This window comes from Scleropages formosus, chromosome 16, assembly GCF_900964775.1.
Source record: "Scleropages formosus chromosome 16, fSclFor1.1, whole genome shotgun sequence".
In the NCBI taxonomy this organism is placed as follows: domain Eukaryota; kingdom Metazoa; phylum Chordata; class Actinopteri; order Osteoglossiformes; family Osteoglossidae; genus Scleropages; species Scleropages formosus.
The window spans coordinates 16,323,949-16,334,342 of NC_041821.1; the positions used below are offsets into that span (position 1 = coordinate 16,323,949).

The 10,394-nt window shown below is 46.9% G+C and overlaps 1 protein-coding gene across 1 annotated transcript; it reads left to right on the top strand.

Moving 5' to 3' along the window:
• The first annotated feature begins 6,177 nt into the window (after nt 1–6,177).
• On the top strand, nt 6,178–8,870 carry gpr37l1a (G protein-coupled receptor 37 like 1a). The gene is made up of 2 exons (XM_029259115.1): nt 6,178–6,423; nt 7,921–8,870. The coding sequence occupies exons 1-2, from the start codon at nt 6,193–6,195 to the stop codon at nt 8,791–8,793; spliced, it is 1,104 nt and encodes a 367-aa protein (XP_029114948.1). The 5' UTR covers nt 6,178–6,192; the 3' UTR covers nt 8,794–8,870.
• The last annotated feature ends 1,524 nt before the right edge of the window (nt 8,871–10,394 follow it).

A 10,394-nucleotide genomic window follows, 5' to 3' on the forward strand; every position in this document is an offset into this window, starting at 1 on the left:
CATAAGACCTGAGGATGCCGGCCGGCGGTCACAGACGCATCCCCCATGCGGACCGAAGATGATGACTAACTGCCATGATGGACGAGACGTACGATGCCGAGCTGGGGATTTAAGATACCATACGGCAACAATATCATTATTACTTGTAAACTGGCTTAGAACTGTTAGTTAATGTAGAATTCCCAGGAGAGGTTGGGGGGGGGGGGGGGGGCAGTCGCTGGTCCTTGGACCCCCAGAGGTTTTTTCTCCCTCGATTTTCAGTTGGGAGTTTTTGTTCCTTCCCTCTGTGGCCAGTAGGTATACTTTCAGCTCTATAAAAGCATTATATTATGATAGTCGGTAGTCAGCTGTCTTCTTTGTTTCTTATCTGATGTATTTGTTTTTCTTGCTTTATACCTGTGTCAAAGCACTCTGTGTCACTGCGTGAGAAGAGCGCTCTGTAAAAAATAAATTGAATAGCTTCATATTCTCACATGGGAACATATTTAAGGGCATTCAAGTTAACATGAGGATATACGTCATCAACAACTGCTTGTTCCAAGCAGGGCCACAGCAAACCGGAGCCTAACCCAGCAACACAGGGTGTGAGGTCAAATGGGGAGGGGACACACCAAGGACAGGACGCCAGTCTGCCGCAAGACACCCCAAGCAGGGCTCGAACCACAGACCTGCCAGAGAGCAAAATGCAGGCAGACCCGCTGCACCACCGTGCCCCCCGAACAGCTTAACACTGTATGTCATTTTGGAGAAAAGCATCAGCTAAATAAGTAAATATAAATGCGTCACACTTTCTCTCCTTTTTCAACTCTGCAGTCGATGTGGCATTAGGTTTCTGGAGCAAAACCACCGGGGAGGCTCAAGCACATGTGTATAACCAAGGACCTCTATGCTGAGCATAGTGACTCTGATGGAGTTGCACTTGTGACACATGCTCCAGCCATACAAATTCACAGATAAGAACGTACTGGTGCAGTGTTGGTTTACCAAAAATTCAGTTTCAAAGTTTTGGTCATGTGCTGTCTGTATGCATCATGCTAGATGTTGTTATATAACCAGTTGGGAGATTCAGGTTTAGCCAGTTCTGGAGACCAACAGCAGTAACTGGAAAAGGAGGGAAAATAAGCGGGCCTTATTCCCATAACTCCTGTCTTGTTTCAACCACACAATGCAGGACCAGACTGTCCACATTCTTTCAACATTATGTGTTGTGTGCCATTCTTCTCTCACTTTTCGTTTGCCATTGGAATGGTGGTTGCAACGGATCTTTTTCGATTGGCCAAAAAGACTGATCTGTTGCAGCAAAATAGTCAACTGTCGAAAGAAGTTATTTTAGAAAATTGGTAACGATGTAACTAAACGAGCAGATAAAGAATTCATTTTAGGGAGAGTAAATTATGTGTATGAGAATGACCATGTACCCTTCTGCCTTTATATAAGAAATTGTGCCATTGTCACAATGTTTGTCTATGACTGTGGGACATTTCTTGCTGTTAGTAATTTTCATTACATTTCCACTCATTAAGTTAGGTGATCCAAAGCAAATTACAGTTATATACTTGCAATGATTTATCCATTTATACTGCTGAGTATTTTTTCATTGAACCTGTTTTGGATAAGTACCTTGGCCAACGGTACAAGTGCAGGAGGTGGGATTCAAACTTGGCTCATTCCTGTGTAAGACAGCAGTTTTAATCACCAAGTTACCAGCTGCCCAGTAAAGAATTAGGGGCGGAAAAAAACATTAAAGAATATTAAAGAATTAAAATGTTTAAAAAAAGAAAAAAAGAAAACACTGGTGCAGTGATAAATGAGCTGTCCTTGAATAAAGCAGACAGCAATGAGGTATTAGATGAACGGGTGGAATCTGTTTTGGGTTCTTGTGCCCTCTTGTGGTCATTTCGGGAAGTACAGCACATGTTCCAGCCCACTGGAAATGGCTCTACTGGAAAAATCTTACACACACACACACACACACACACACACACACACACACATAGACTGCCTGAAACAGCTCATCCCAAGTGGGGTCGCGGCGAACCGAAGCCTAAGCCGGCAGTACGCAGTACAGGTTGCAGGGCTGGAGGGCGGGGGACACACCCAGGACGGGATGCCAGCCCATCACAAGGCACCGCAAGTGGGACTCGAGCCTCAGGCCAGCCAGAGAGCAGAACCTGGCCAAACCCACTGCGCCACCGCACCCCCTCCGGGAAAATCAGTGCCAGCAAAACCAGTGGCCTTACCTACACGTCTAGCTGAATTAAAATGACACACTATAAAAGCTATTAGATGATGCTGGGGTTCTTTGAACTGTATCCATCTAATGATGGCAATAGTCATGGAATGGAAAGCATTGCTGTATTTCTTTAGTACATTCCACATCAAGGTCACACTACTAGGTCACACTACCCCTTTTCTCCAAACAATTATTGCACAAAAAAATCTCACTTTTTTTGCACTACCACTTTTAAACCTGTTTACATTTCTATTTATTGTACCGACCACATCACTGTACTTTATTCCAGTGTTTCTAGTTTAGTAGTTATTGTGAACTCTACTGTAGTAGTAATAGTATATGTCACACCGTGGTCCTAGAGAAACACTATTTCACTCCGATGTATGTTCCAAACGTATTGTGGAAGTGACAATAAAGTTGACTGAAAAAAAAATTAACAGCAATGCTTTCTGAATGGGGGGGTGCGGTGGTGCAGTGGGTTTGGCCAGGTCCTGTTGTCTGGTGGGTCTGGGGTTCAAGTCCTGCTTGAGATGCCCTGTGATGGGTTGGTGTCCCAGCCTGGGCGTGCCCCCCCCCCTTGGCCTCACACTCTGCATTGCCGGGTTGGACTCTGGCTTGCCGCGAACCTGCTTGATACAAGCAGTTTCGGATTGTGTGTGTGTGTGTGTGTGTGTGTGTGTGTGTGTGTGTCTTTCTGATTGACAGGTAGTGGCTGTGCTATATCCTGTAAGAGGTGAAATTAGTTTCTTGCACTGGCCCAGAAAGCCCCTTACCGCACCTTCGTCATTCAGGGGAGTGAGCGTATTACTGAGACGCTGCCGACAAATTCTAAAAATAACCTCAGTCTAAAAATACCAGCCTCTCACAATGCAGGTACAAAAATGACCTGAAAAACAAAAACATCCAAGTCCCTCCTCTGCACGTGTCATCGTGTTAATCTCACACCAGAACACACCTGTGACAGAAATAAAAGCCAGGTAGTGTTCTAAATATAGCTCTGTTGATGACTGTCAACTCCCACTCCTATTCACATGTGAGAAGAACCACCTTTTAATAATTTCATGGAATTCTGATGTAGGCCATATGTTACCTGAATACGGGTTGTCAGGTTTTATTGTATAAAAAGCCATATGCTGTACATTTTGGTAAGCATGTAAGGGATGTAAAGGATTCAACTTCAAGCTCATTCACAGAATCTACATTTCTCTAGTGCGTCACCCTAGGATGCTCCAGGGAACATCTCAGCTGTGCTCTAAGCGTAACACCGGATACTTTGGTACATTTATTCTCAGTGTGATATAGGATACAAGTTTACTGGAATGGGGTTCACGCAAGCATTTAAAAAGTCCTTAGAAAAAACTTTGATTTATCCGGCTTTGTTTTTTTTCCTTAAACCACAATCCATATTCTTTGTCTGAAAACTTAAATACGTACATAAGCAAATTCTGGAATTTCTACTCACCTTCCTGGAATGTAGTAAATAATGCTATGTCGTCACAACTCGGAAATGTAGTAACCTTTTGACTGTTTCTCCTTCTTTTATGTATATGGACATTTTCTCCATCAGCTGTTTCTTACTGTGTGCTGTTGTGACCATATGCTGTTAGAGAACTACTAAAAAAAACCTAAAATCATTCTTACACTCAATTAAAGATAAAGAAATACACCTTCTGCCCTTCTAAAAAAACATATTTCAGTATAACTCACTTTATATGTTAGTCATCAGAAAGAAAACTGGGAGCCTTTGAATCAAGTTTTAATAATGAGTTTCCTGGTTTAATAATAAAAATAACACCGTGTTTTTCTATTTATGTGATGTTAGCATCCTTAGGAGGGGTGGATAGCCAACTGGACCCACACAGGTTTAATCTCCAGTACCAGTCTTGTGTACTTTACCCCAGTTCCTTCTGGATTTTAATAATGCTTCTTTAAACTGTCTAATATTGTTGTCTTTATGTATCCTGCTTCTTGCACTTACTCTGATCTTTTCAATTTTTTTGTGCCCTGGAAAGAACAATACACAGTACAATGAAACTGAATTGAATTTTTTTTTTAACAAGGGGATGTGGTGGTGCAGCAGGTTTGGGAGGTTCCTGCTCTCTGGTGGATCTGGGGTTTGAGCCCTGCTTGGGGTGCAATGGACTGGTGTCCCGTCCTGGGTGTTTCCTCTCCCCCTCTAGCCTTGTGCCCTGTGTTGCCAGGTTAGGCTCCGGGTTTGCTGTGACCCTGCTTGGGACAAGTGCTTTCAGACTCTGTGTGTGTGTGTGTGTGTGTGTGTGTGTGTGTGTGTGTATGTGTGTGTGTACTTTTTTAATACATTTTTTGTACTTAATGATTTGTGCACTTTCTGTAGTAACAGTAGTAAGGACAGTAGGTCGCATAGTGGTTAAAAACAGTTGCCTTTAGATCTCCAGGTTGCCAGTTTGATCCCCACCCCTGGCTGTAGTACCCTTGAGTAAAGTACTTTCCCTAAAATAGCTCCAGTACAGTTATTCTGCTGTTCAGATAGACTAGTGCATGTAATAATTGTGCCTTAACGTTGAAAGTTGCTTTGGAGAAAAGTGTCTGCTAAATAAATAAATGTAACAAATGTATATACTGAATAATGGCAAGCTGCTCTTCTGGGTTTGGTTGTCTTTACATAATCTACCACAGTTTGAAAGGAGGGGAGAGGAGGGGAGAGGAGAGGAGAAAGGAGGGGAGAGGAGAGGAGAGGAGAGGAGAGGAGATGAGAGGAAAGGAGAGGAGAGGAGAGGGGAAAGGGGAGGAGAGGGGAAAGGAGAGGAGAGGAGAGGAGAAGGGGGGGGGGGGAGAAGAGAGACGAGGAGAGGAGAGGTGAGGGGAAAGGGGAGGAGAGGAGAGGAGAAAGGAAAGGAGAGGAGAGGAGAGGAGAGGAGAGGAGAGGAGAAGGAAAGGAGAGGAGAAAGGGGGGGGAGAGGAGAGGTGAGGAGAGGAGAGGAGAGGAGAGGAGAGGAGAAAGGAAAGGAGAGGAGAAAGGGGGGGAGAAGAGAGGTGAGGAGAGGGGAAAGGAGAGGAGAGGGGAAAGGGGGTAGAGAGGAGAGGAGAGGGGAAAGGAGAGGAGAGGAGAGGGGAAAGGGGGGGAGAGGAGAGGAGAAGAGAGGAGAAAGGGGGGGGGGGGAAGAGAGGCGAGGAGAGGAGAGGAGAGGGGAAAGGGGGGGAGAAGAGAGGAGAGGAGAGAGGAAAGGGGAGGAGAGGAGAGGAGAGGGGAAAGGGGGGGAGAAGAGAGGCGAGGAGAGAGGAAAGGAGAAAGGAGAGGAGAGGAGGGGAGAGGAGCAGCGCGGCCCGACAAAGGGGGGAGCGGGCGCGAGGGCGGGAGAGCGCGCGGGTGGGCTGTGGGTCTGCGCGCTGCGAAAGAGCGATTAGTCGCGCTTCTAACAACGGACCACTGCGTTTCTACTACTTCGTCGCCCCGTCGGCCTCTGGGTTTCTCGTGTTTTCTCCACGAGGAAAGCCGATTTCTGATTTCTGACGCTCGTCGACCGGGAGACACCGCGGACGGAGGAAGCGCGGGTGCGAGGATGAAACCGCTATGCGCGCTCATGCTGCTGCTGGCGGGCGCCGGAGCGCACAGCGCAGCTCCCCGCCACAGCGGACCGTGGCAGCCGGCTGCGTGGACTTCCAGCGCCCTTCCACGTTCCTATATGAGCTACAGCAAGGACGAAGGCGTAGGGAAACATTATTCCCACGTGGTTCGCACGAGGAGAGTCAGAGTGCCACGAGACGCGACGGAGCGTGAAGAGCACGGAAAGCGCGGCGCGGGTGACGGACAGCCGCGCTTTTACCCCAGCAGTTACCTGGCTACACGTGACAGCTTCGTGCTGTCGAGCGCCGCCGTGACTGCGGGCGCCGACGGCCCGGGTGGCGGACAGGGGAGCGGCGCGCACGCGCTCTTTCCGCTGGGCCCCGGGTCCGAGGGCTCTTACGGCGCCTACGGCGTGATGCTGCTGTCGCTCGTCCTGTTTGCCGTGGGCATCGTGGGCAACCTGGCGCTCATGTGCATCGTGTGGCACAACTACTACCTGAAGAGCGCGTGGAACTGCATGCTCGCCGGTCTGGCCTTCTGGGACTTTCTGGTGCTTTTCTTTTGCCTGCCCGTTGTGGCTTTCAACGAGATCGCCAGGAAGCGCCTGCTGGGGGATGTTTCGTGCAAGATCGTGCCGTACCTGGAGGTGAGCGATGCGGTTCCGTGTAGGAACAGCAGATGGCGCAGTGGTTAGAGCTGCTGCCGAACTACTTACCCTGCTGAACTGCTGAACTGATACAGCAGCAAAATTCCCAGCTGTGTAAGTGGGTAAATCGCTGTGAAAAGCGAGACGATTCCATCGTCACCCAATGGCAAGGGCACATTCTGCAGTTGGCACCATTGGATTGTTTCATTTTGCTGCATCTGCTGACTTTCTCACAATTAATAAATGAATAATATATGTGAAGTGCAAGTTAAACTTGGGCTACTGTCGTGAAAACCATGGGAAAAGTCCAAAACCTTCAAATCAATACAGGGTTTGTGGGTTTTTTGTCGATGCATTTAGGACACCCATCGAGATGCCATGCATTGTTCTCATTGTTGAGGTGTCAATTATTATGCAAATTATTGTTTTTTTTTTTAATCTGGTCGTCTGAACAAAGCAAACAGAAGCTAGTTATGAGACAAAAAAATGTAGGTCTCACTAAAACCCCTTTCTCCCCTTTTTGTCTACATATGCTTGCTTGCTTGTTTATTTACTTACTTATTTACTTTCTTGTTTCATGTGTGATTTCGCTCTTATTTTCCTTTTTCCTGTCATCGCATTCTTGTGTCTTGCACATTGCTGTTGTAGCCAAGTGTGAGTTCCCCCTGGAATTAACGAAGATTTCATTCATAAGGCGCTCAACAAATTGCACATCCCTGCTGTCAGTGAAGTGGCAATGGGTTAGGTTTCTCCATAGAAATGACATGTTGTGAGTCAGTTCCAATAGCAGCGCCCTTCGGTGCACATATGGGGATATGACAGTAAACCACACTGTGCACACACTCACATACGCAGAGGGCAGGGCACATAACCACTCTTTACCTTACAATACAAAAAAAGAACATAACTCCAGATGGTTATTCATTTATCTGATACTTATTTCCAAAGTGACTTGCAGTGATTTACCACTGCAGGGTCATTTTTTTCTACATCATTTCACTGTAAATACTTTGTTCAGGGATGCTACAGCAAGATGTGGGATTTGAACCTGGGATCTTCAAGTGCAAGGTAGTAGTTATGACCACTATGCCCCCTGTTTCCACCTTACAGTTTATGTTTCATTTGTATTCTTATTCTTTTGTTTTCACTGAACTTCAGTTTATGCAGCTTATGCAGAAGGGATACATCTTGCTGAGAGTTACTGGGCAAAGAAAAACCCTTAAGAAGGGCTTATTGTCTGAAACGTCTGTATCATACAGGTGTTACTGCGGTTCATACGGTGGAAAGAAACAAACTAACTGCACTTAAGAATCACGCATTTGCATCTATGTCTCTCTTTCTGCTAATGTAATGACCACATTGAATTTTCTATGAGATGTATGTCGCTTTGGAGAAAAGCATCTGCTAAATGAATAAATGTAAATGTAATGTTGTCATAGCAACATGGATCTGCAGCTGTAGTCCTAACTAACACCTTGTACCTCCTCCACACTCCAGGTGGCATCCCAGGGTGTGAGCACCTTCAGCCTATGTGCCCTAGCCATAGATCGCTTCCAGGTGGCCACTAGCACCGAATCCAAGGCCCAGCAGGTGGAGCAGTGTCAGTCCATCCTGGCCAAGCTGGCTGTCGTGTGGGTGGGCTCCATGATCCTAGCCCTCCCTGAGCTGTTGCTGTGGCAGCTTAGCCAAGATGTCTCCACGACCACCGGACACCTGGTGGATTCCTGCACAATGAAGCCATCCACCAGCCTTCCCGAGTCGGTCTACTCCCTGGTGCTCACCTATCACGACGCCCGTATGTGGTGGTGCTTCGGCTGCTACTTCTGCCTGCCCATGATCTTCACACTTTCTTGCCAGATGGTCACGCGCCAAATTGCAGGCAGCGTCAGTCGTGGATGGGAGGCCAAAAAAACGCCACCAAAGAAGCCCGGCCGACAAAGAGGGAGGCGGGAAAGTCGGCTCGACTCAACAGTTACGGCGTTAGCTCTGGTGTATGGTGTGTGCGCGCTACCAGAGAACGGCTGCAATGCTGCGCTGACCTACCTTTCAGCCCAGATGTCGACCTCCACGCAGGCGCTGCTGCTGCTGGTCGGGCAGTTCTTTTTGTTTTTCCGGGCTGCCACCACGCCGGTGCTGCTGCTATGCCTGTGTCGCCCGCTCGGTCAGGCCTTCATGGACTGCTGCTGCTGCTGCTGCGAGACCTGCCTGTCGGATGGAGCGTCTTCGGCTCCCTCCACGCCATCAACCACAAGCTCCAGAGCCCCCAGTAGAGAAAGTGAGCTGAAGTCCCCCACAGCGGCATCCCCATCCATTCACTTTACCATGGTCAGGGACAACCCATCCATCCTGGCTATTGGTACACCCTGCTGAGTTCTATCCCCTCGGTGAAATACAGGGCTCCTATCACAGCGGTCTGTCTCTCTAGCCAAATATAGCCATCCCATGAAGACCCCTTTAGGTATGTTTGCGTTTGAAGCTTCATCCTGCTCTTCTAGTTTGTAAAGGGCGATGAAGATAATCATAGAAAAGAGCTTTTGATCATAGGATGTTGAAGTCTAATCATTATTTTTTTATCCGTTAATGTGTCTTAAATATTGATATTAATATCAGTTTAGGGACTAACAATCATGGGTTTACTGTAGTTGACATGCAAAGAGACATTTTCACCATAAGTTTTAGCAAAGCAGCGCTCACAGGTGAGCAAAAGCCAACCACTGTATACGTGGTGTGTGTCACATGTTGCACTCAGACCTACTTCTGGCCAAGGTTTGTACATCAATGTTTGTCATCGATGTATGCGTTGCAGTTCTCCCAGCAGGCCACATCCGTGAATACTGGCATGACCGTCTCGGAGAAAAGTAGATTCTTCTTTCACAGTAGAGCTAGTGGGCATTTTATTGTAGACGTGATGGAATATCCAAGCTATTAGTTGTTGAAGACGCTGATATTACACACCGGGTCCTATAGCTTACGTACAATTCGGACCAGAGGTGTGTTTCTAACTCAGTTTGTAACTCCAAAGTCTATGTCGCAATGAGTAAAAGCTGTATGATATACATGTTCCTCCTGTCATTAACGGGTTTGGTCCTGTAAAACCCTCAGACAAAGCTGCAATAAATTAAAAGTACTAACATGTCCATTCATCCATTATCAGTAACTGCTTGTCCTGTATAGGGTCACAGCGGGCTGCTGGATCCCAGAAATAAAGCATGAGTCAGGCTACGCCCAGGACATGGTGTCACTACCTCGCAGTGTAACAGTTTATTTTTTAATAATTCCAAATTAAATTAAATTGAAACTTGTTTAAAAGTAACGAAAGTGAAAAAGATGTCATCTCCACAACCTTATTATTCAGTGCCGCTGATTGATTCATCCCAAAAGCACGTCCAGTGCTTGCCAGCATCGTGCCACACCTTCGGCTTGGCTGCCCACGCAATCAATAATAACTGAATAAAACAGATATCCCTCATTTTTTACATGTAAAGTTCTGTAAATATCTTGGATATAGTAAAAGTAAATAAAAACACTTTGTAAGACTTTTCATTTTACTGTGTGTCACGGCCACACCCGCACCTCAACCAGAAGCACCTGACTCCAGTTAAGCACCTGACTTCAGTTGAAACACTTGGCTATAAAGAACCGCCACTTGACCACATTCCAGTTGCGGAATCTCATTGAGACAACCATCCCCTGGTCCCCTGGTCCCATGGTCCGTCTACAGCTCTTTGCTCCCACCCTGACTGCCGATCGACCGACTCTTCGCCCGTCCCCGACAACGAGAACTCCCCTGATCCCTTAGTTCCAAATAAATGATCCTGCACTTAGCTCCAGCCTTCCCTGCATCTTCTGTTCCGCGTGACGCTGTTTATTAACGTTCAGTTACTTTGACCTGTAAGCACTGGAAGCAGTTTGAATGGAGGCTTCCTTCAGTTCTGTGGTGTTTGCATTCCTTCCGAGTGCATTTTGATGCC